The following is a 25,406-nucleotide window of genomic DNA, read 5'->3' as shown; positions in this document are numbered from 1 at the left end:
GAAGAGCGTGCTTTTAGATGTGTTAGCTCATCCTTTAAATATCCCTCTGTAAACAAGGAGAGTTTTATTTTTAGCATAATTGCTGGTCGAAGTGAATCCTGGATCCTCTGTTCCCTCGCCGGCCTCCCCATTAGGATTCACTAGAGGTGCTTTTAGTAGATGTATTGTGATCTGTACTTGGTGATATTTCACTTTGTTTTCTTCTCTGCCCCTCGCCTCCCCCTGCAGCATAGACATACTGACCTCGCTAACCTTTATTTTCTCCTCCCCAGTATATCTGGACAATGTCCCTTTCAGCGTACTGGTCGGAGCAGATATATCGCAATCCTGCTGCAAGGTGACAGAGCTGTGACCTTGCAAACCAGCGATAGTGCTGGCCTGCTGCTTGATGCTGAAAAGCCTCCAAGTCTGGGCACGCCGTGTCTTTCTAATTAGAAGCACTATATTTTCCTCTGAACAGCATGGGGGGGCTGGGACAGGGGGTTACGTTTGGGGGAGGTGGTGTGCCAGGTTCGTGGCACGGTTCCTCGCTGCTTGCTTTTGGCCGTGTGCCGGAGCAGGTCAGCCAAAGCCCAGCTCGTGCTGTCCTGTGACCTGCGTGGGAGCCCGCGGGCGCAGGGGTGTCCTTCCCAATGAAAATGGCTCCGGGTCATTTTGTTCTCACCCACTTCAAAGGCCCAGACACCCTCAAGGTGCCAAAGGGGCTTGAAAGGCATGATACAAAAAAAAGCGAATCTGAAATTCCGTATTTACTTCTGGCTTTCATTCTTGTAGGATGTATTGGGTCATGTGCTTTTCTTTGCGAAGACATCCAACTCTTTCATTTCTTCAAACTTTAAAGGCTCTTGTATTGAGATGATACTAGATCCTAGGGTTTTGGAGTGGGGAGAGGAGCCAATGGTCCTGAAAGCAGGCTTCATATTCTGGAATGCGCAGTCTGCTGCACTGGGACTGGCTTGGCTCTTCCCTGCCTAAAGATCCCCTACAAGCAGCCTTCAGCTGAGCAATATATGGACGCTTAAATCCTGTCAGCCTGATGCATATAGCGGGCTCTCAGACCCCTGTGAATGAATGGTGCAGCTCGTATCCCCTCTTGCCTACGTGTGCTCTGAGTCACCGGGAAGTCCTGTCGTTCTTGGCACTCGCTCGAGCAGGAAGGCGAAGTCTAATCCTTGCTGTGGGACCCAAATACTGCGGCGCCCAAAGACCGAGCTCTCTGAAGCCAGCCCGTGGGTACGCCGGAGCCTGTCCGTGCCCACGTATTCCGGGAAGGCTATTCCCAGCTCTGGCACAGGCTCTGTGCGCATTTCCCTGAACTCTTACCAATGCAGTTGCTTTCTCACAGACGGGGCAGGATGCAGGGTGGCAGCGAGCCAGTAAGACCCTTTTAAATGCCCGAACACTCCTTTCTCCTCCCATGGCTTTATTTCTCAGTTTGCAGCGTATTGCGCCCTTGCTGGGGGGCAGGGTGTGAGGCTGTGGGCACGTGCCTCTGCTCCAAGCTGGTGAGACGTGAGCAGTTCTGGTGCGTGGTCCTGCCGCAAGCCGGAGCGCAAAGGCAGGCGCTGCCGATCCTGTGCAACCCTCTCACGTTGGAGGTGAGGTAGTGAATGGATGGAGTGCTGGTGCCCGCATCCTTCGCGTCCACGTGTGCGCTCAGGCTACACGCAGCTGGGTACCGATCTGTAGTTGGGAGGTAACCCTGCTTCAGAGGAGGGGTGTGTTGTGGTTTTCCCTGTGATGCTCAGCATGTGTTGAGGGTCTTAAGGCACTGAGTGCTTTTGCTGGGCAGTAACCGAACCGTCTGACTACTGGTATCTCTGCCTCCCGTTGTTATGTGTTGCCTCCCCACCTGGTTCTGAAGCACCCCGTGGGGCTCAGACCCATGGGTACGGGCTTGTGGCCGGAGTCTCCACTGGCAATCTTCTGGAGAGATTGGTGACCTGATAAAGGTGCTGCTGATCCCCCTCGTATCTTGGGGGGGTTTGATTAAGGCTGAAATACCTGCATCAAATACTCTGGGCTTTAAACTGTGAGTGTAGATATAGCCCGTAACCTCAGGAGAGGGTTATCTGCATCTGAGCTGAGTATTTTGGGGAGCAGCTGTTGGGCTCCAGTTGAGGCAGTGAGGACCCGTGAAAATGAGCTGCGGGATGTGGGGGAGAGCCATTGCATGAGGGCAGAGGCCAGCCTGGAAGGGAAATGGGTGACAGACAGACGGAGGAACGTAGTAGCCAGGTTTTATTCTAGCATGTCCTGTAACAGAGCAGCAGTGGTTGCCTTTGCCTAACTCTGCTATGCACCAGCTTTAGAAAAACTTGCCTGGCTCCTGCAGAGTAAAAATACAAGCTTGAAACCAGAGTGAGAGAGGATCCTGCAGGGAAAAGCCTCCAGCTCCCAAAGAAAGGTTGAGATCCACTCCTCCCTGAGCTGCTCGGCGACCGGGGGGCTGGAGGGGCTGGGGACGAGCTGGCGTGGAGGCAGCGAGGGATGGCTCGTTGCAAAGGAGACGAGGAGGGGAAGGCATCCAGCGTGTGGGGCACTGTCATCCTCTGCGTGGCATTCGCCCATCTCTATAACAAGCAACAAGCTTTGGGGAGTGGGGAGTGAGCAGGGCATGAAAATAGTGATTTGGAAGAGCAGTAAAGGTTTTAGCCATTATTTTCTCTAAAGCAGGCGAAACTCAGCCACTCAGCAGCTTCAGGGCTTTAGACAAGCCCTAGTTCACGCTGTGTCTCGCCTGGCAGGAGTGTCACACTGAATGGTGGCAGGAGTGGGCAATACAGAGGGAGGGTGATGAGGAACAGGGGAAAAAAAAAAGGTAGGAAATTAGACTTCATTAGTTGCATTAACCGACTTGTAGGTGGTGAGAGCTTCTGGGCAAGCAAAAAGCTGCATGAGCAGGCAATGTAATCAGGTACAAAAAGCAGCCACAGGAAATCTGAGCCACTGCGCTGGCTGGCTCTGTGCAGCCCTCCTTTCCATTGCTGCGGCCCCGGCGAGCATCGCCAAAAGTCTGCAGGACCATCCCTGGCACCGCTGGTCGAGCGGGTCAAGCCTCCCATCCGGCTTCTCTTCCCGTCTGTGCCGCTGACCTGCAGCGTTGTTTGTCTCGTAGCTCGCCCAGTGGGTCAGGACAGGGATGTCTCTTCCTTTATGTTTATGCAGTGGGCAGCACGGTGTGGCCTCGATAGCCTTTTAGGTGCTATTGTTATACGAATAATTATGTACCCGTTCTGGGAGCTTGTCCTGCCATTTCTATGGTGTTTTCACACAACTGCAGCATTACATTGGATCGACTTAACAGGGATTGCAGCCGAACACTTTGATGCTAATGGTTGCAGTTAACTGCTTTTATTTGTATGCCCTCAGAAGTGTACTTTCCAAGTGCAGCAGGGCAGTTCCTCGTCCCAAGGAGTGTCTGCACTATTCAAACCACCTGTTGCCAAAATGAAAGACAGAATAGAGAAGTGCGTGGCTGCAGAGCCTTGCTTTTGAAAAGTTTCTATTTTAGGAAGACACTCCTTGTGTTTGCTTAAGTTTTAGCAAAAAGCAGATGCCAATATGTCATAATTTGGTCTGCGTTTTAAGTGTTTCACTGAAAACTGATGTGTCTCTTCTTGTCCGTTTCCCCTAGTGCTCCTCACAGCAGTGAACTGTTACAGCGTGAAAGCTGCTACTCGTGTTCAAGATGCCTTTGCTGCAGCAAAACTGCTGGCTCTAGCTCTGATCATCATTCTGGGCTTCGTGCAGCTTGCAAAGGGTGAGTATGTTTCTTCTTTCTTCTGAAAGTTTCTTTCTTCTTTTTGATACTCTGCAGTTAAAGCAGAATCTGGGAATTAGGTATAGAGCCCAAGAGTCCTAACACAAGCATTTCAGAGCTAGGAGAAGTGCTTTACAAACTTCTTTTGTTCTCTTGCATGCTTGGGTGATATTTCCAGCTCATGCTTTGCAAAGGTCTGAGTGCTTTTGTGCATTTTATTTGAGATTTCGAATTTACCTCGCTGAAGTTATGATTGATTTCATGCTACTGGCACCCAGCATATACTACCCAAGGTCTTTGCCGCTTGATGCAGTCACTGTGTGGCTTCTCCCTTTGAGATTGCAGAGCTGCCAAGTCTACAGGGAATGAAAATTTTGGTGCTATGGCTCTTGGAAGTCTTTTCTGTAACTGGTGGTTGGTCACGGCCATTTGTGAGTAGAGAAGTGTCTGCATGTGCAAACCAACTCCCAGTAATTTTCATTCTTCCGCAAACCACCCCTGTACACTTCCCTTCTTCCTACTTCAGGTGTGGAATAGCTTGGTTAAGTCCATGGGCTCACACAGGGACGCCTGGGTCAGGCAAGGCTGCAGAAACCATGTGATGAACGGCGATATTAGGGCTCTCAGTTGACACTAGCATGCATGTCTGTCAACTAGCATCTAAATAAGAAGATAAAAATGGGAAGAGGAAGCAAATTTTCTGGTGTTTTTGCTTGTTTTCTTCATGCACACTTCAAATCCTCTCAAACTTTGGGAGGTATTTTTTCCCCAACCCATCTGATTAACTAACCCACACAGATAAGCTTTACTGTGTGCTTTTTTGTGTAAGTTTTATGACAATAAACTTTTCTTAGGGAACAGTACAGGCCCTACTTGTTAAATGTGGATAAAAGTCTACAGATAGTCCCTCCTGTCTCTGTACTGGAAAGTGTGTGTGTGTTTGTGTGTGCACGTGGGTCTTTTTAATTCCTGTCTCAGCCATGGGAGCCAGTGCTGTCTTTGCAGAATTTCTTGCTTTATCAGAGGTTTTATTTTCTTCCAGCTCAGTGCCTATGCTCAACAGGAACATTGTTTGAGGCTTATCACAAAATATACCTCCTTCCTCTTCATAACTCCCCAGGCTGCTTTGCTTAATGTTTTTTTTTCTCTCTTGGAAGGAAAAGGATAAGTCAACATAAATCTGTAAGTTCTTTGACATTTTACTCATAAAAGGTCTTCACAATTGTTTTTTGCTTGCAGGTTATAATATTAATTTGCATCTTCAGAATCACCTTCCCTCCCTCTGTACTGTTCTTTTGTCTTTTTGTTGAAGGTAAATCACTTTCTGCCCTGGTTCCTCAGGTATAAATACGTGATATTTCCATTGACTTGTATCTGTAACCAGTAAGATTTCAGTCTTGTGGACAAAAAACCCCATCCCATACTCTTCTGTCTCAGAAGCATTTTACCTCCTGTGAAGCCTATTACAGTTTCAAGTTTTTGGTAGGTCTGGAGAGGTACAGCTGTGACTTGCGTGCATCTTACCATACAACTCATTTCATGTGACATTTAGTTTCCACCTGGCCTCTTTAGAGTGAAAGGTAACAGGATCAAAAGCAATATTTAGATGATAACATCTGAAGGCAGACTCTTCCAGTCTGTGCACACAACACTCAACGTAAAGCAAGCTGGTTCAAGAGTGAGAACCTTGGGGTCTACAGAGGATGCTCCTCACAAAGCCCACATTTACACCTTGTCCTAAGTAGCACACTACTGCTTGTCTGAGTTCCTATTTTACAACATACAGCCTGGGATTCTGCCTGTGGTCTAACATGGATTTTGTTAATCTCCTTATGGAAGTTGCAAGATCTCTGGTAAGTCCTTAAGAATGTGCAAGCTCCTTTCATGTGCCCTTCCTTCACTTCCACATGCATTTTTGCAACATTCTTAACTTTTCTTTAAATCATGCCAGGTAACTCTATGCTTTTATGTAACAGAAATACATCAAGAGATTGTCTTTTTTTTCTTATTTTTTTCTTCAATGAAAGCATACTAGCGTCACCTAAAGCATATGGAAAATGGGAAAGCGCTGCACTGTTCAGTCTCCATCTTCACTGGGACAAGAAATGATGGGTGCAAGCTGTGAGGCAAGGGAAAGTTAAATTAGCCATTAGAAAAAACACTTTTAACTGTAATGCAGAGCTCAAGTAGATTGTTCAGGGAGGCTGTTTCACTGGAGATTTACAAAAACAGGTTAATAAATGCCTCTTGGGAGTGGTTTGAGTGAGTTGAACCTGCCTTGGAGCAGGGGGACAAACCCCGTGCACCTGGAAGCCGCCGTGTCTGTGCTCTCTGAGGCTGCGCTCTGCGTTAGTAGTACAGTACAGCGTGGCTGGATCTTCTTCAGGCAAAACACTACACACCCAGTCTTTTACAGTGCCGACGCTTTTAAATGGGTAACTTTTTTCTAAAAGCCTGTTTAACCTCTGAGTAGGTGGGTGATCCTGAGTCCCACACGTAGCCACAGTGCCATGCCTTTGCCGCTCCTCTGTGTGCCCTTGTTTTCTTTTATACCCGCTCCAGTGCTCTTTGGACAAAGAGGACTCTTACCACTACCAGGTTGGTAAATTCGGTCCCAAGCTGGCAGCTATTATTGGGGTGAAATATGCAGCAAGTCGGTTTGTCGGGGGCTGCAGTTTCAGCGGTGAAGGGGTTGTATGTTCCCGTGACGCTCCGGCTAAGTGCCTGAGCAGAGCCGATTAACTTGCTTTAATGGTTACTGCCCCATTCCTGCTTTATGTTTACAGTATCCATAAACAGAGAAGAGGAGCAATACCACAGTTTCTTGCTCAAATGTGGAAACTTCTGAGACTTCACAGAAGTATGTGTTTCTCTCTGTTGACCTCCTGCCTTCAGCTGTTGGCTTTTTTTCTTTTTATCCTTTCATTGGATATTTTCATTATTTTCAGAAAAGCAGTAACATCTCAAGACAAAGAAATATGTGGCAATATTACCACACAGAAAATAGCATTTCCTTGTGATCTTTCTGTGGACAGCTGTTTTACATCACTTCTTTCATGCAACTTCAAAAGGAGGGTAGAAGTGGGTTTCCTACTTAGACAGCCTTTCAACTACTTGAAAGTTGACTCAGTATAGCTGATGCACTTGGAATGCAATTATTTTACTAATACAGAAGTTACACTTCTAAAAGCCTTTGTGGGCCTAGAGTTGTGTTGCTTTAAAAGTTCAGTGTCCTGGACTTAGTGTGTTAAACCTTATATGTGGACCCCAAACTGTACAGCTCACCAGTCCATAGGACCTAAATAGTATAAATAACTTCTAGCATAGACAGGATCAGGATTTTTTCACTCCACTGTTATAATAACTAGGCTTATTTTTGGTTCTGCTGTTTTAGCAGCTCTCACAAATTGCTTTCTGTCCAGCTGTCTCTGGGTACTTTTTGGCCATATTCTTGACCTGGTGAGCAGGATGCCTGGGACTAGATCCTGCAGCCAGTTTGGACAGTGGCTGTGCAGGTTTAAGGGATGTTCTCTGCACTGGCTGTGACACAGAGGTCTGTGGTTAGGTTTGCAGCTGTGTTCTTCATACCCAATCACCCTGCACCTCGCAGTGTTTTAACAAGTAACCTAGGCATGAAACGGTTAAAAAGAAGAATTGGGCATTTGGGACTTAGGGAAATAGATTTTAATACTTGTTTTATTGAACTTATTGTCCTTTTCTCAACGCCTGATTTCTGATCTTAAATTTCTCGTCTGCGGTGCCTCGAGCGCCTCTTTGATGGCAGCAGCATTATTCTCTTAACTCCTTTCATTGGACTTGTCAGAGACCAGCAGAGTTGCATCTGCTGAACAAGCACGGGGTGAATTAAGGACAAAATAGGCAGGTTTAACTCCAGACATTTGCCATGGAGAACTTAGACTAGGCAGAAAATTTTGGGTTTAATCTTGTTGGGGTTTTTTTTTTTTCCCTTTAAACAGATGTGTACAGTATCAGCCAGCACTGGCACCCCCCAGCCCAATATCATTTGCTCTTTGTAAAAAGGTATTTAGAGGTGTAGTTGTGGCTGGCAAGCTCTGAACTCAACATGGGAGGGTTTCTGAAAGTACCAAAATGAAGCTTCAAACCTTCAGTCATTAAAGTGTGCTTAGCATGTCTGTGAAGCCTCCTAAAAATATTATCTAAGTACTCCAGGTGCAAGACAACATCTTGGCACTGTGGGCGTGCATGCACATCTGGGTACTACTTTTATTTATCAAATCCCTTTGCCTTTTGCTAGAAAATGCCTGTTTGATCTCTCCCTTTCTCTGTGAGGGTTATTTTAATAGTTCCTTGTCCAAACCTTTCTCTTTGCCTTTTTTTCTGAAAAGTCCTGCGATTAAGAGAGACCTGAGGGAGGGAAAGTTTACTCACTCTTCTTTCCTCTCAGATTTTCTTCTCTGCTGCCAGTGGCAACATCACTTGAATGTCCCAAAAAAGCCCCTTGAGCCAGATCTGCAGTGAGATGGGTGGGCTGAGCTGATGAGCTCTGCAAGCAGCAAAGGCGAGGGTACAGCTGTAAGCCTGGGGAGGGCAGGACTGCTCTGGAGGGGTGCTGCTGACATGGCAGGAAAACTTGATTTTGTGGCTGGTAATTAAAACCTCAGGCTCCCTCAGGTCTCAAAGCACAATGGCACACAGATACTAAGAGAAAACAAGAGTGGTTGTTGTTCAAATTATCTTGGGCTTGTACCTACACTTAATCATGCTCATCCCTCTAGAGGTGGATAAGCACTTAGCATAGCTAAAGAAATCTGTGACAGGTTTTCCTTTGACCTGGTCTCATAACCTCTTGTGTCCATAGGGTGAACCTGAGAGTGAGCCTGATTAGCAGGTCAATGTTTAGGAGTTTGTTTTCAATTGATTTTTCCTTTTTTATTATTGCCTGCCACATCAGTCATGACTTGCTTTTTTGCTGAGGGTAGATGCAGCAACGTCTTTGTGCACACTGCGGGTCATCGCACACAGGGTAACCGTTTCACTGGTGCCTGTGCCCAGAGGGATGAGCTCACCCAAGGGACTAGCTCTAGGATGCAGCCTGGGACATGAGAATCTACTGATGGTGGAGCTGTAGGTGTCTGAGATGGGTTTGGAGCCTAAAGCCAAACCAGATGGGTGTTCGCCCAGCCAGCCCATGACTAACTCGTACTGTAGATCCTCTTTGGCAGACAGGAGGCAAAGCCTATGGATATTAAAAGTCCTTCAAGCTTTTCAGTGTGTCCCTGCAAGTTGGGGCTGAGGCTCGTGTACAAAAGATTGCAAGAAAAGCATGCCCTGCAGCTGCCCGTGCTGTTTCTTGTTACACTGGCATTCAGAAATGCCACTATAACATGATTTTCCAGCAGTAAGCTTTGAAGGAAAGCTATTGGGCTTCTCTTACTCAACCTCTTGATCAAGGAGCACATGGAGAGTGGAAGACTGTACTGAAGGAGAGCATGAACAAGGAAGCTGGGAAAGCTGCCAGCATCCTGCACCTCTAAATCACGTCAACCACATGTTGGAGATCAATCAGGCATCTTAATGCTGGAGAGTCGATACAACACAATTATGTTTTATAGGCCTCTCTCTCTCTAATCTTTGATTTCTTCTCCTGCCAAAGGTGAATGCAAATGCTGAGGCCAGGTGGGCATGGCAGGTTAGTGTGCTATGTGGCTTGCCTGCTCTGGTTTGGAGTGAGCAGTGGTTCATTTCTGCTCAGACAATTTTTTTCTTGCCCTCTCTGCCCAGAAAAGTTTTGGCAATTACAGGTTCAAGGATAGAGTTCCGTATGCTGGGGCTTTCGCATTTTACAAGTGCAAAGTCACCTGTCCAAAAATAAATAAAATGCGTTTAATAACAACAACAAATACAGAAGCAGTCAGTCAGTGACCTGTGCTGCTTATGATCACTGTGAGTTGGAGTGTGTCTTTACACACACCCTGGAAGCTTGGCCTTTAATGGTGACATGAACTCTTGTTTGTTTAACATTGCGTGTGGAAGCTTAGAGCTGCATTAACTCTTCCGAGTGGTAAATGTGCCTTGACATCTGAAGAGCTGCTTTTCAGTTGTGTATTTTAGCATGTTGCTCATTTTTGGTATCCTGAACGAACTGCCAAATGCTGAGCTTGATGAAGGTAGGTGCCTTGCGTTGGAGGCTGAGGAGCGCATCGCAGACTTGCCGTAGGGGACCCTGCTCACCACTGTTGTGGGCTGAGTGGGTTTTAAGGCAGCTGACATGAGAAGCTCTGTTGGCTTCTCATTTTTCCAAGTGCAGCTATCCCAGCAACGCAGACATATTTAACTAGAGAGCAGCTAATACTTTGGTATTTGCTTCTTTGCAGCTCTGTCTGGATCGCCCCTCTCTGTCTCTCTGAAGCCTTTGGTTGCAGCAGAAGCAGTCTTTCATGCCTAAGGTGTATTGGCACAGTCGATAGCTCTGTGTGTGTGTGAACATATGTTTTTAGTTGCATTTATAGTGAACCTTTCCCACCGACTTCAGCTGCTGGACTGAAGTTAATGGCCTTGCCTATGGTGCTAGAGGTGGGTGACAGGCAGGAGGATCTGCCCTCCCCAGATGTTCTCGGCTCTCCAGCTCTCCTTGTGCTCTGGTCAGCCCCTCCAGAGCCTGGTCAGGTGGCTCATTCTTGTTTGTCACTCTCAATCACAGGTTTCTATGGATGCGGACTGAACCTGTATAAAAAGAAAAAAAAAGCTTACGGAAGTGGCTGGCAACCTAGTAAGGAGTTTGTGTAGGGTTTGTGCCTTGCTGCTAATCTGCCCGGATAGGGACAGACATGGGGACATTTAGGACACACCTTTCCATGCTGTGCTAAGGACCGAAGGGACCCCGTTCATCTGGGGTCTCTGCACTGCCTGTGCTTTCTGGCGGCCAGGGAGGCACGGCGTTGTGCATGCCGTGCATCGATGCAGGGCTCGCGCCGCTGCTTCTAGGTCCGCTTTATTTCTCATCAGCAAATGTTAATGCTGGCAGACACAAAGGTTGTGAAAATCAGGAGGTGTTTGCTCAGGAGGAGGAGGGTAAGAGGTTTTTTTGGTGATATCAGCAGGATGCAGAGGAGATGGGGAAGGTAACAAAACGCTCTCTGGCCCAAGTCGTGTTCTGGTGGACCATTGCAAAAGGAGGAGTTGTGAAGTTTGAGTAGTGTGTGGGATGGAGTGAATCCAGAAGCCCAGACCCTTGGCTTCACCCTGGAGGAGAAATAATGTTGACAAAACTTCCCAGCACTGGGAGGAGAGAGGAGCTTTTCCTTGAAACAGAAGGAAGTCATTGGAATGAGGGGAAGTGTCGTAGCCTATCTACAGCTGGTGGTGAGAACTGGGGACGTAACCCAGGAGCTCTGGCTCCTCCTTAGATGTCCTCTCTGCTGGTCCAAGGTTTCTAGTGGTGTCTTTCAGACCCACAAACTCGTCTGCTACGGGACCCAAGTTTAATAGCTACCGTTCAGAACTGCTTAATACAAGCTGTCTGCAGAGCGGCAGCGATCAGAGAGGAGCAAACAGCTTATGTGGCTACCAGCATCCCTGGGGAGCCAGGAGCTGCCGAAGAGGTGCTCTCCTAACCCTGGCCTCTGTGTGTTTCTTGCCGTCTTGTTTTTCTGACTCTCTCTCTGAACTCTCACTGCTTTTCTTGGGAAATGGCTCAACAGCTGAGTGGATCTTCTCCTCTGAGGTTTTTCATGTATGCAACACATTTCTCCCTGGCTTGGTTTCCTCCACGTGCTCAGGTCCCCCCCCTTCTCTTGCTGAGTTCTCTAGATGGCTGTGTTCCCTCTCCTCGCTGTTTAGGCAAGTTAAAAATATTTAATTATCATTAAATGCTTTCTGCAAGAGAGGATTGCTGTGCTGTTAAAACCAGAATGGACATGACTGGGGAGCAAATGAACATTTTCACAGAAAGGGTCTGAACACGCAGCGCATGGACCCGAAATAGGTCCCTCCTGCAGAAAGGCCCCAGGTGACCCATCACTTGCCGGCACAATTACCAGTGTCTTGGCAACTGGCAAGATCAGCAAATGGGGTTTATGTCAGAGCTTGTTACCTTAATTTGGTTAATTGTAGAGCAGAGTGCAGTTGAACAGCCAGTTCAAACCAGGTTTCAGATTGCCGGGGTGCCGGGCACGGGCAGGGCATTGCCTAGAGAGCAGCCGTGTCTGCCCGGGCTGGGGAGGACGGGGGAGCCGCGAGGGTGCCCAGAACTCGACTTTGCCCGGCGTGCGCTCGCTTACAGACCTCTCGCTCCGGGGGAGCCGTCGAGGCTGTGCTGGGCAGCCTCACCTACAGATTTGTAACCCTTGATTTTGTCCAAAGTCTGCAATTCAAACCTCCAAAGGCTTGCATTGCACGTTCAGGCTTGAAAAGATGCAGAATGCCTGGAACGGAGGTTCATACCTCCATTTTGAACACCAGGTCCCAGTGAGCATTTGTATTAGAGGAAGATGGTAAGAATGACTGTGCTGGACCATCTAGCCCAGTATCCCCAGTCTCTGCTGGGGCCAATAGCAAGCATCAGGGGGCAAGTGTAAGAACAAGGGGGGCACGTGGTGCTTCCTGGACGCTTTCTCAGCCTCCAGTGCACCTCTCCGTCCTCTGCACCAGAGGAGGTATCTTTGTGTGATGGATTTCTCTTCCAAGGATTTACGGGTATAGTCAGAGCTCACCCACTGTATTTTACAACTTGGCCCATGTGGGAAGACATCCGGGATACCTTTCCTGCTGGAGCCTGGCCTTTTTGAGCCAAGCCATATAATGTGGTGCCAGTTATATCTGTAAAGGCATCGCTGTCAGGCGCAAATTATTATCTTTCTGGTGATCCACTGGCCGGCAGGGAGGGACCCTTTGTGGTGATGGGGGGAGAGGATGGCTGCTCTGCTGGGATGCAAGTTTTTGGAGAACTACAACTCTTGCTAGGTGAGTTAGGGAGAGGGCAGTGAGATGTCAGCTCCTCAAGTGTTGAGGAGGAACAAAACCGGCGTTCCTTCCTACCTGGTCTCTCCTGGCTGCCTCCATGCTACCTTGCCACTCCTTTGCCGGTAGCTGCATTTTGGTACTTCAAAGAGATGTTGGATGCGTGCCGTGGCAGGTGCAAGGAAGAGGTGTGCAAGTAATTAATTATGTCTCTCCCATCCATCCCTCCATCCGTCACCCCCACCCACAATGTAATGAAATGCCAGGCTTTGTTTTAATTTCTTTGCTTCGGTGCCGCTCCTGTAGCGGTCCCGCGCTGCCTTTCGGGCTTCTTTGCTTGTGTGTCCCAGAGAGCAAGCAGTCCTGACACACAGCCAAAGCGTCTGTACAGCCCCGCAGTCCACCAAATTGGGCTTGGACCTTCCTTGCCCAGAGGGTGAAGGTGCTTGCGGTTCCCAAGCGGGTGGTGCATCCTGAATCCAGGCAAGTGGTTTCGGTCTGGGAACCACTGATGCTCTCCTCCTCTCCTGGCCAGCTGGGCGAGGGCAGCAGCTCAGCCCTTCCTCGGTGGCACCAGCACATGGTTTCTGTGTCAGGTCTGGGATGGCAGAGAGTGAAACCTGCAGATGCCTCAGAAAAAGGAACGTTTGGCTTGAGAGCTTTTTGCCTGTGACAAGCAGAAGGAGGCTTTCGGTGGAAGCTGGTGTCCAGCTGCGGACAAGGAATGGAGCTGTGAGCCCACGGCGTGATGCTGCTTGTGCCCTGGCTGCTCCCAGATCAGAGCATCCTCCTGGCGTGGTAAAGGTGGTGATCCCTCGGCCCGGGTGGGAGTTGGGCTACTGGCAGAGCAGGAGCAGACCTTTGAGAAGAGATGTCCCGAGGGGTGTTTGAAATGTCTGGAGAGCTCTCCTGCTCTCCCAGTCCATCAGTGTGCATTTCAGTAGCTAATTACAGTCACTGTTAACAAAAAATGTATCTTATTCCCATAACAAAAGACCTGGAAAGAGCTAGACTGCTAATTTTCGGGGGGCGGGGGGGGTCGTAGAAAATAAACTCAGGAAAGCTGAGCCTGAGGGATGGAGCAGAGTGTGATACTGTGCACACCCACCTCCTGCTCAGCCTTATTGTTCACAGCCAGGCTGGGGCATTAACGCTAAATTAAGCCTTAATGACTGAACCTGTAAGCCAGGAATTAAACTCACAGTGTTGTATCAGTCTCTTTGCATTTCTTGGCTTTCCTGTAACACTTTGATGTACGTGTTCTAACCTCACTTGTTAAAAAACGATTGGTGCATTTTGCTGAGGAGATTCACTGGCTGAAGGGGCATTAAATACAACCGGCATATCCCAAGGTAGATTCAAACGAGACCTTTGTAGCGCAAGGTGCTGCCAGGGCAACACCGGTGGAGAACTGCAGTCTGCGGTGGGATCTGGACAAATAGAGCCTTGGAAAACTGGTGTTTCCCAGATGTAATTGCCCATGTGCTGCTGCTGTGGTCCCAGCTCCTTTGCAGCTCACACCCACAGCATCCCCTTGCAAATGAAATAGCAACCGAGCAGCGAAAAAGGCAGAAGGGGAGCTGGTTTTCTGAGGAGTTTTGTGAGCAGAGAGCATTTTGGACACCATATTAGGGAATATCTTTTTGCCCTGGATAGGACTCAGCGGGAGCAGGCGGGAGAAAGGAGATGAAGGGGAGCTATGCCCAGAACGGAAAGGATGGGGATGGAGCTGGAGGGTCAGGTAGAGAGAGTGAAAGACAAATGTAGCTCTCCCATGTGCACAGGGCAGCTCCATGTCACTGGCATAGATTTGGATCAGTCCTTTTTGAAGCCCCGTGGATGAAAGATGTAGACCAGTAGTGCCGTCGGGAAAAGTACCCCTTTCCCAATGCTAGAAAGGTGGGAGTGAGGTGTTAAAAGGTCTGTGCATCCATGTTTGTTACCTGGCCTCTGCAAAAGTGGCTTTTGGTGGCATAGGGGAGTGAATGTTTCCAGTGTGAGATGGGAAGAGAGACCATCCAGAGGAAAAATGCCTGGTGTATTAGGATCCCTCTCCCCACATGCATGTCCTGGGTACCTTGTGCTAAGAGATGAAGGGTTAAGCTCCAGGCCCTGCTGACTGCCATGTGATGCAGTTGCTCCAGTGATTAGTAGAGATCTGTGCCCTAAGAGGAATCACATGGGCTTAGACAGGGCTCCCTGGATTGCAAACGTGCCCTGCTGAATCCTGCCTTGCGCCCCGCTTCCGTCCTCACCAAGGGGAGCGCTGGGTCTGGGGAGGGGAGCGTGGCTTTGCCATCCCAGGCCTACACCCACATCAAAAGGCAGGGAACAAAACAACTGCAGAGCATTTTAAAGCAAAATAAATAAACCTTTGGCTGCTCTGGGAGAGTTCTTACCAAAGGTACAATTGAGTCGACTATTTATGGCTTTTTATTTCAAAAGCAGATACATAACAGGAACTTTTGATATTCAAGTCCTAAAGAAGCTAACTTCTGATACTCAAGCCCCAAAGAACCTGACTTCCCACAATCAAAGGGATTGCCACAACCTTCTGCTTTATCAGGTGGCTGGTGGGACTAGAGGAAATCCTGGGTTTCTGCTTTATTGGGTGGCTGGTGGAAGTGGAGGAAATCCTGGGTTTTTATCGAATGAAAGCAGCTTTCAGCTGAGAGGACAATTTGACAATATCTGTTTGCATAGCATCTTCCAGCAGGAAGGTCCCCAGAATGTTTTCTTCGCAGGAAGAAGTTATCTGGGAGATTACCTCCGTGATAGCATGTTGCAGTGTGAGAAAGTTTTGAGGACTCAGTAATGGCCAGTTGCTTGAGACAAGTATATTTGGGGCTGATTATTTGGTCCATTACTCCAGATGAATTAAGTACTGTAAAACTGGAGGGATCAGCCCAATAGAAATATGTGCACATGCTCTCTAGCATGACCTCAAATGCATCAGCATGATTATTACGTATCCTAAGAGCAGCTTTTGCCTCCAGGCTTCTCTGTTTCAACTCCCAAAAAGGCCCTTGGGGTTCACAGTCCGTCTGCATCGATCTTGTCTTGTTTTTGTTTTCTGCAGGTGATGTGACAAACCTGACTCCTGAGCACTCCTTCGAAGGCACAAAAGTAGGCGTGGGGAACATTGTGTTGGCTTTGTACAGTGGTCTCTTTGCCTATGGAGGATGGTAAGATGCAGCCCTGTACCTCTTTTCAGTGCTGAATACTGTAGTTGGTTTCTTTGTCCCCGGATTATGTTTGCAGGAAGAGTGTGGTCCACGACTTTCCATCTTTCTTGTAATCAGGGCAATGAGGCAGATGCTTTGGGTTTGGCTACTAATGTTAATAGTCGAACTTCACATCCCGTTTCCAGCCAGGACACAGAAGCAGGAAGAAATGGTGGTGATCATGCGATTCAGAAGAGGCAGCAGATGATGGGTTGCTTGGTGCAGCTTCTAGGTGGTGTTAAGAGAAAGCAGCAGGGTGGGTTTAGCTAGCAGAGAAGAGATGTGTTACATGCCAGCAGATTATTTAGAGCACCAAACTGAAGCTGCTGGAAAGCTTCTTTATCAGTCCCTTTGAGCACTTGTAAGCACAAGGAGCCTGCTCAATTTGCTGTGAAAACAGGTCAGTTGTAGCCATCCTTATCACCTGGAGGGTGGCCCTGCTGCTTGTGGGTCCAGCTCTTCACCTGCAATCACCTCTCCTGTTGCAAAGAAGCTGGCAGCATGGTGTGCTCGATCCACCAGCACCATCCAGGGCATGCGCTTTGCAGGTTGCAGCCATCATAAGTTTTTCTGCAATCCCCTTGGAGATGAGTAAGGTGAAGGGCTTCATGTATTCCATGGACGAAGCAGAATTAACCACTACTCTTTTTAAATTACAGGAACTACTTGAATTTTGTTACAGAAGAGATGATAAATCCCTACAGGTAGGTGTGTGTCCTGTGATTACTTCCCTGGGAGGAAAGCTTGTTCTTGGGAAGCCCTTTCCTCATGTGTGTAACAGGGGTTGCTAATCAGCCCAGAAGCTAAGGTCTTTTTCCAGGGAAATAGAAAACGAGGTAAATTAATGGCAATTGTTACTCCCTGGAATAGGGAGAAGTGGAATAATAATCTCTGTATGAGAAGGGCTGTTGCTTACGCTGCTTTCCTGTACTGCTAATATTATCAGTGTTGCTGGAAAGTCCTGCTTCCTTGGCATGGCACCTCTCTGAATTATAGGCGAGGAAGAAGCACTCATGGCTTTATTACTGTCTTGTATAAACTCCCACAAGAGCATTTGTGCATACATCTGTTTGTCATGTGCTCTTCCTGTTTCTTGAGCAATAGCTGCTTTTCTGCTCTGCTCGTGCCTTTCAGGGTTATGCAGAGGACTTGGTGAGATAAGGGTGGGCCACACCAAAGCAGGACATCACTGATAAATCATTTTTGCTCCTAGGGAAGGTGCCTATGAGGCACCGTCGACACGAGCTTCGGGGTCACTTGTGCAAGAACCCATTCCTGGCTGACCCTGGCAGTGATTAGTGCCTGCTGGGGGAAGCATGAGGTTTGATACGCCCTTTCCTTGACAAACACAATTATAAAAAAGTTTTTGCAGATTGCAATTATTTTCTTGTCTTCTGAATGCAGTCATGGTATTTGACTCTCTCCTCCTGTGGCTTTGAGCTCCACTAGACCAATTATACGTGGCATCAAGCAGGGTTTCCTTTTTCAGTTTCCGTTTGCAAATGAAGTTAGACTATTTGGAAAGGCAAATTTGTACCAACACAGCCTCGTCTTTATAGACCCTTTCAGACTGTGTCTGAACTCATTTTCTTTGAGTTTTATCAGTGCAGCCAGCTGCACAGAGTTAGAGCCTAAAAACTGCCCACTAAATCCCCAATCTTTCCATGTCGCACAAGAAACTCACCAGCACAAATGCTTCTCCTTTGCCCAGAAGAGGATGCACGCGCTAACGCCACGGGCCAGCAGGAGACACAGGGGGGCATTTTTAATTGATTGCCTTTGCAGTGATCTTGGATTACTGCTTGCCGAGACAGCCAGAGTGTCTCCATGCAAAAAGTCCCTTCTGCCATAATCCTTCACTCCACATCTGTCAGCCTCCAGGCTGTTCCCACGTGGGCATCTTCTCTCCTAGGGGAGCAGCCTGTGGCGAAACGGGACATGCTGAAGAGCCAGAGAAGAGCAGAATGGCTCAAGCCAGCTTTCAGTGAGCGCGGGAGCGCTGCACCATGAGCCGCCGATCCCTGGCATCAACAGATCTCTTCTCTGAACTGCAGTGCTCCATTACAATTTCTGGTTTTTTCCTAGAAACCTGCCTCTGGCTATCATCATCTCGCTACCTGTAGTCACTTTGGTTTATGTGCTGACAAACTTGGCTTACTTCACGACCCTGTCGACGGACCAGATGCTGACGTCCGAAGCCGTGGCTGTGGTAAGATAGGTGCATTTCTAATATGATTCATCTGTTTTCCAGGGCTGGTTAAATCAGACTTACAATCTCTGCATACGTCTCCTAGTTGTTCTAGGCTGATCATGGCTGCTTACAAAAAAGCTGATGTTTGACAGGAGATGAAGAGCAGTCGTGACGGGAGCAGGGAAGAACATTGTGATACCAAGTGGGATTAATCACAGACGATAGTAAGGGTGGGCAGATAGTTAACGCTGCTCTTAATTTGTAAATATGCAAGGTTGCTGCTGGCCTCATGACTTATCATCAGTTACCAGCGCATGTTATTTACGGGAAAAGGTCATTCAGTCAATACTAAACTAGATTGTTCTGTCTCTGTATCTTCCTTGTTTTAATTAAGAGAGAAAAATAATACTTCTATTAATTAAAATGCCATTGCGGTCAGAAATCCTGATTGCTTCAGAAGTGAGCAGCATGGTATGACCTTGCAAACTGACTGTGACCAGGATTGTTCGGTGCTTCAAGGGGAGTCTCCCAGTCCAGGATAAGTTGGTCTTGGCCATTCAGGTGACAGCGCTCCATCCTTCGGGTTAGTACCAAGCCCCGGCTCCAGCCTGCACGTACACAGTGCTGAGTTATTGGAGATGCTGGCCTGTGTGGCATTGCTCCAGTTGTGTGTCTTTGCAAGTCTTGAAATCAATATAATAGTGTTGGCATAAAACTGCAGTGAAGCAGTATGGGGTCAGTTTGTGATCTAAAACTACAACTCCAGGTCACCGTGTTTCGAAGGGGTCGTGTCCCAGGTCCTTACTCAGCCATTGGCAATAGCTGCGTGTCTGAATCTCTTCACAGTTTCCATTTGGTCTTGAACTTTTGGAAAGCTGTTCCAATAACTGTTGTGTCCTGACTCTGAGGGAAGGGCTTGCTGATGATTCTTTTGCAATTCCACGATATGCTTTTTCAGGAGGGAGGAGCAGCACATGGCAGTATGGAAAAGTCCGTAACAGCTTCAGCTACCAAGCCATGTTAATTGTTCAGATTTCTGCAAACGTTAAGCCTATGTAGGCAGGTATGAGTTCTTTTGGGTGTTCTGGGTGTGAAATGTCTGTCTCGTCCCCCCTTTAGGATTTTGGGAACTATCACCTTGGCGTCATGTCCTGGATCATACCCGTCTTTGTAGGTTTATCATGCTTTGGATCTGTTAATGGATCTCTCTTCACTTCTTCCCGGTAGGTTTCTTGCTCAATTTTGTGGTTTTTGTTTACAAGTCATGCTTAATGCCTCTTCATTTGGAGCTGTCCTCCAAAGGGTGGCTGTGGGTAGACACAAAGCCTAAAGGGTCTGGAAGCCATGTGAGGAATGCAAAGAAAGACTTTTAAGACTTTAAAACCATACCCAGTTTAAAGGAAACCCTTTCAGTTGTCTTAGTCTTCTGTTCCTCAGGCAATGTCCTGTTGAAGTTATTAGAACATAAACACAGGCGGTGCTGCCTGAGAAAGCGGCTTTAATGAAAAGCAGAAACTTATGATCAGGGCTGAGAATCCCTCCAGCAAGGGAAGAAAGGATGGGGCAGGACAGGTACTGAGGAGGTTCCAGCTCTGACACGTCTCCCAGGTTATCTTAGGAAAGTCGCTTAATTGCTCTCTCTGGAAAAGAGGGTATAAATACATCTTTTCTTGCATTCCTTGCCCATCTCCAGCCTTCCTTCCAAGACAGGCACTCTCCACTGTGCATACATGCAGAACAGCCCGTGCTGGGGTCTGATCCTGGAGTGCCCCACTCCTGAACCAGTGACCAGCAAAAGGGCAAGAGTTGGTGTCGTGCAATGCACCACTAAGGTGGAAAACCGGCATGGAGCCTTGGCATTTCAGTCGTGCTGGCCTCAGCTCTGTCTAGGCTGAGCTTGGGCTGTCCCCCCTTGTTTTGTGCTGAAGACAAACCCCAGCCCGGGGCTGAAGGTTGCAGAGGTGATAACTGCTCTGTCTTCCCCGCCTCAGGCTGTTCTTCGTGGGATCCCGAGAAGGACACTTGCCTTCAATCCTGTCCATGATTCACCCCAGGCTTCTCACTCCCGTGCCATCCCTCATCTTTACGGTAAGCACCTGGGTCTGTGATGATGAGCATCGACCCGGTACTGAGAAATGGGTTGGGGGTAGGATCCCATCAGAGTGGTTGGAGGGGGGCTACTTGGGCACCATCTCCAGACACAGCCATTTCTGCATGCACCTGCAGGAGAGGATAGACCCTCTCCTCATCCTCATATTCCACTTCTGTTTTTGAAATCGCTCCAGGCACCAGTTGAAGATGGCTTAAATGCATAAAAATTAGTCAGCTGCTTTTCCTATTATTCTAAAATACCTGTATTTAGTGTTGTAACATACGTGATTTTTGCCTACTTCTCCTTTTGCTCATGGCTTCTTTTTTTTTCTGGATGCAGTGCGTCATGACTCTGCTCTATGCCTTCTCCAACAACATTTTCTCTGTCATCAACTTCTTCAGCTTTTTCAACTGGCTGTGTGTGGCTCTGGCCATCATCGGCATGATGTGGCTGCGTTACAAGAAGCCAGAGCTAGAAAGGCCCATCAAGGTGAGAGCAGCATGGTAATTGCATGGTGGGTCCTCCCTGAGTCCCTTCTCAGCACCAGGAGAGGTTCAGCAAGTACAGCTGCTTGTCCTGGAAGGAAGAGGGACTGGGATTGTAAGCGTGCAGGGGAAGTGTTTGCGTGGAAATCTGCTGAATGCGAAGCGGTGCGGGAGGACGAAGAGCTGCTGTGGCCACAGGGACATCAGAGCGAAGGAGGCTCTGGGTGTCAGAGATGCAGGGTGTTCCAGTGGGGTATCCCAGTCGGAAGTTCTCAGTGACTAACGTATTCCCCCAGGACAAATCATAGGCTGTGGCTCTCCGTGAAATACTCTGTACCATCATGGAATTCACTTAAAATACTTTTTAAATAAAGCAGACAATCCTACGCCTGCAGAGATGAGAACTTTGTTCTCTTTGTCCTTGGCTAACTTGGCAGTACCGTGTCCCATCTGGGAGGAGGCCAAGATCGCGTCAGCCACAAGCATGTCTGCCTGCCTTAGAGGCATGTTTCTCACTCGTTCCCCTGCACAGTCCCGTCTCTGCCAGGCAACAGGAGCCAGAGAGAAACAAACTCACAGACCTGTACCAGTGCCTTCCCAAAGTAACTCTTTTTAGGGTGGTTCCTTTGGTTTTTGATTTTACTTCTAAAAGCTGGGCTGCTCTCAGCAGGTGCTCTGCTCAGAGCAGTGTAGCTGAGTCCCCTGAGAAACTGCATTGAAGATGCTGTGGCTTGTGATGCTAAACTGTGGCTTGTGATGTAAATTTGATGCTGTTGGTACAGATGCTTTTTATAAGCAATCGTTCAAGTGTGGAATTGGGGTAAAAGAATGGGTGCTGAGGAAGGTTTACACAGTCTTGGCAAGCCACGTCTCCCTACTTTGTTGTGCTGGTATTAAATGTATGTGTTAGGTGTTACCTACTTCCATTTTCTCCAGGATTGCTGAAAGAGCACTGCATAAGTACCTTCTGCGAGGCAGTTCATGGTCCCCTTGTTCAGAGCACTGGGACAGACAGGAGCACTGTCCACACAGGGTCCACGGTGGAATATGAACTCCTTCCCTCCCCAAGCTGTATGGCTAGATAAAATTCACTGGAAAATGTACCCTCTTCCCCTGATATAACTTCTGACCTGTTTTTTGGGTCCTTACTTAGGTGAACATCTGCCTGCCCATTTTCTTCATCCTGGCCTGTTTGTTTCTCATTGCTGTTTCCTTCTGGATGACACCAAAGGAATGTGCGATTGGCTTTGCAATCATCTTCAGTGGGATCCCTGTTTACTTCTTCGGGGTCTGGTGGCAGAACAAGCCCAAGTGGGTTCTCCAGGGCATCTGTAAGTATTACCAGTGAAAAGCAAGAGTGCAGCCTTGGCTTTTGCTCCAAAAATAGCAGTTTCCCAGTGAGCATGCTACAGCTAGTAGCACTGGATCTCCTTTGTATAGTGGAGGCTTCCAGTGTCTTGGCTCTGATCAATTCTTCTTTAACAGTAGCAAGTTTTAACCTGATGATTATCTTACCTACCAAGCACCCAAAACGCACCCTGACTTGCAATAATTGCAAAGTTTGGGCCAAATACTTTTTTTTTTTTTTTTTTTAAATCTTGGCAAACGGTTGTTACGCAGTGGAGCATAATTTGCAGAGCACATTGCTGCCTTTCTTCTGCCTCCTGTGAAAAGCACAGGGTCAAGCCTTTTGTCATCAGAGAATCCCTTTCCAGTGGTGTAGGAAAAGACATAACAGCGTAACAGTCTGAGCACAGTTGGCCTCAGTCTGACTGCTGAAAATTCGGAATTAGTCCCAGTCCATCGTTTATCCAGTGCTAAGGTTCCTGATCCAGCCAAAACTCTCCTTGGCATCAAAATGTGGCAGCAGAGCAGAGGGAAGGGAAAATCCCCTGGATGTTTTCTCTTACGAGGTTTATTTTTAAGGTATCTTTGTATAGGGTTTTCCAAGAGCTGACACTACACCACGGTGTGTTTTGAAGGGATGGAGAGGCTGTGCTTGGCACATGTAACCTCTCTCAACAACTGAATTAAGAAAGTCAATCCATGTAGTCCAAGTAACTAAATTCTACTATCCGCCTCCCAGCTCCTACAACAGGCTGACCTAGAAAAGCAGACAAGTAGAAATGCCCAGCCCTAGCTGGATGCTTTTTATGAAGAAGAAAAAGGCTTTCAACAGTGCTTAGCACTTGTTATTCTTACACACACACCCCCATCTCTCTCTCACACTCACTTTTTTATTCTGAGTATTAGGCTCAGTTCCTGGAAAAGCCATTTTTGCAGTGCCTGGGTGGCAAATTACCATATTGATTGTTTTCCACCACCAACGGCTTGTAAGGAGAATATAGAAAATACTCTGGGAACACAGAATGATAATCCTGCAAATGTCCAGTTCGAAACATATGAACTTTAAACACATGTGCTATATTCATATATTGCAGATAATTTGATCACCTCCAACTGAGCTGAGTTTGACTTTGTGTGTATTTAGGATTAGTGTTAGCTCTACCTGGCAAGACCTTGTGATCTCTAAACACACAGTGAAGCAGCAGAAAACACAGGTGTGTTTGGATACGAGCCACCAAAACTAATGGGTGGAAAAATAAAGTTACTTCAGTTTAGCACCTTTCCTGTGCAAACTAGCATCTGAAATGCTTCCTTTGCTCTTCACCTGCTCTGGGCAAGGCAGTGGACTCTGCCATGTGTTCAGTATGCTGAGCTGGTTTTGTCCTGGCTACTCCAGCCTTTAAAGAAGCTGTGTGCACATGCAGCCGAGGGTTTCAAAATTGGAAGTAAAAGCATCATTTCCTGCTATTGTGCCTGACTTGTATGTTCTGGCATCCAAATGTAGTTACCGTATCACCATGCAATTAGCAACTGGTGTCAGGAGTTACTGGAGCCTCTCTCGGGGCAGTACAGCATCCTTGCCGCAGGAGCAAAGCTCCCAGTGTACCGTGTTTAAGTTCTGGGCATGAGTAGCTCACAGCTCATTTGGTTCCAAGTCTTAAATTGTATTTGGACTAATCTTGCTCAGAACCATGGTGGGGAGGCAAATGTGTCAGCCCTTTTGAGGCAGAGTATCATGAACTGAACCAAGATATATTCTGGGCCCCTGCATGTGATCTCAGACCTGTACTTTGCTTTCTTCCCCATAGTCTCCGCAACAGTCCTGTGCCAGAAACTGATGGAAGTGGTTCCGCAAGAATCATAAGCAGGAGAAGCCAGAGACATTCAGCTTGAGGAAACGCACAATATTATTTTAAGACAGGAGAAAAAGACAAGGAGAAAACGCTTCTGATCCCTCGTAAACGAAACCTAGGCACTGGAGCACCCCGTCGGAGCTGCTTTGTGTCTGACACCATGCCCCCAGCTCTGCCTTGCCTCCGCCAGCCCCTTCATCACCACCCTTTATCCTGGCAGATGAGCAACCCTGCGATGAGAAGTTCTTGGTACAAAGGTGGGCCAGGAGGAGGAATTCCTGCCAGCAGCTTCAAAGCAGGGTCCTGCCTGTCTGGCAGCAGCGAGAGCAATCAGCATCTGTGTGTGTGTGTGATACTGAGGGCTGTACTTCAGTTCTGCGTTCTGTTCAGTTACTTGTTTTGGGTCTGGGATGCCCCAGACAATGGCGGATCTGCTCATGAGCCCAGTTTAAGTGTCGCCAGCCGTACAAACGTGCCTGTGTAAGGGGCTGGGACTGTCACAGAGCCACAGGGTGGTCCTGGGCCTGGCCCACCTGCCTTACCTGGTCTAGCGGGGTGGTTGGGAAGCAAAGGTTGGCTGATGTTGGCTCACACGCTCACACACACACACACACACACAACTCATACCAAAATACGTGCTGCTGGACGCTTTGGACTCTGTCCCCTGGCAGTGACTTAGGTGAGACAAGGCAGAGCAGAATTAGTGTCAGAGAAATGATGTGAGGAGGTCTTGTCTGAGTTTCATTGCGTTCCTTGGGGTCCCCTGCCACTGCCTGGCTTTTAACTCAGATCCAAGCCATCTCCCTGCTATTGAGCCAGTCCTCCGGGATGCTCTTCACCAGAATGCCCATCCCGTAGCCCTGTGAATTAGCACTGGGGCAGGTGCAGGCCTGAGGGTGGAGTTCCTCCTGATAAACCCAGGGAATTGCAATTAGCAGAAGGCTAAGTCCTTGGCTTGCTCACTCCATGTTTTTCTGTAGGTAGGCTATCATCCAGCATGGGATGAGCAACATCATGCTCTCCAAATGGCCCTGTTGCCCTCGGTGTGATTCATGTTTTCCCTAAACCATTTGCAAAGAGGAAATAAGGGTGGGATTCCCTTGGCTCGTTCGCTGGGGTCTGTCTGTGCATTGCCTGTCATCGTGCCCTTCATTATGCTGTGTCTCTTCTAGAACATGCAGTGGAGATGGGACCAACTGAGTCTGGGGGTGTAGAAAGGGGCAGATGTCCCCAGATGGCTGGAGTCTGGTTCTAATCTTGGTATGCTGTAGATGGTGTGTTTTGCTCTAAGAAGCAGGGACTGGCGGCCTGTTCCTTCTTCGTGCAAAATTGCAGCATCAGGTTTGGCTTGGGGAGATGCCCCTACCAACATCCTCCCATCCAGGGAGTGGTCTTTGTGCATTAAACCACAATCCGCATGTGAAATCTCGTATTGATGTTGTGGGTGGTGCGGTCCCATCCCCTGAGCCCACCCAAAATTCTTCTAGTTCCCAAGTAGTCAAAACTGTCTT

General features: G+C 48.0%; 1 protein-coding gene across 1 annotated transcript in view; it reads left to right on the top strand.

Moving 5' to 3' along the window:
• SLC7A5 (solute carrier family 7 (amino acid transporter light chain, L system), member 5) overlaps positions 1 to 24,019 on the top strand; it is a gene marked incomplete at its 5' end in the record, with an annotated part of 34,343 nt that extends 10,324 nt beyond the window's left edge. The window contains 9 exons of the mRNA XM_010294247.1: positions 3,638 to 3,763; positions 15,783 to 15,888; positions 16,587 to 16,631; positions 18,013 to 18,136; positions 19,238 to 19,341; positions 20,110 to 20,206; positions 20,550 to 20,699; positions 21,849 to 22,026; positions 23,851 to 24,019. Of these exons, the coding sequence (XP_010292549.1) occupies positions 3,638 to 3,763; positions 15,783 to 15,888; positions 16,587 to 16,631; positions 18,013 to 18,136; positions 19,238 to 19,341; positions 20,110 to 20,206; positions 20,550 to 20,699; positions 21,849 to 22,026; positions 23,851 to 23,906 (986 nt within the window). The remainder of the gene's footprint in view (positions 1 to 3,637; positions 3,764 to 15,782; positions 15,889 to 16,586; positions 16,632 to 18,012; positions 18,137 to 19,237; positions 19,342 to 20,109; positions 20,207 to 20,549; positions 20,700 to 21,848; positions 22,027 to 23,850) is intronic.
• Positions 24,020 to 25,406: the final 1,387 nt, after the last annotated feature.

This window comes from Phaethon lepturus, unplaced genomic scaffold (assembly GCF_000687285.1).
Source record: "Phaethon lepturus isolate BGI_N335 unplaced genomic scaffold, ASM68728v1 scaffold54539, whole genome shotgun sequence".
Classification (NCBI taxonomy): domain Eukaryota; kingdom Metazoa; phylum Chordata; class Aves; order Phaethontiformes; family Phaethontidae; genus Phaethon; species Phaethon lepturus.
Note: the sequence above shows the minus strand (reverse complement) of the source record. Positions and strands in the feature narration are given on the sequence as shown.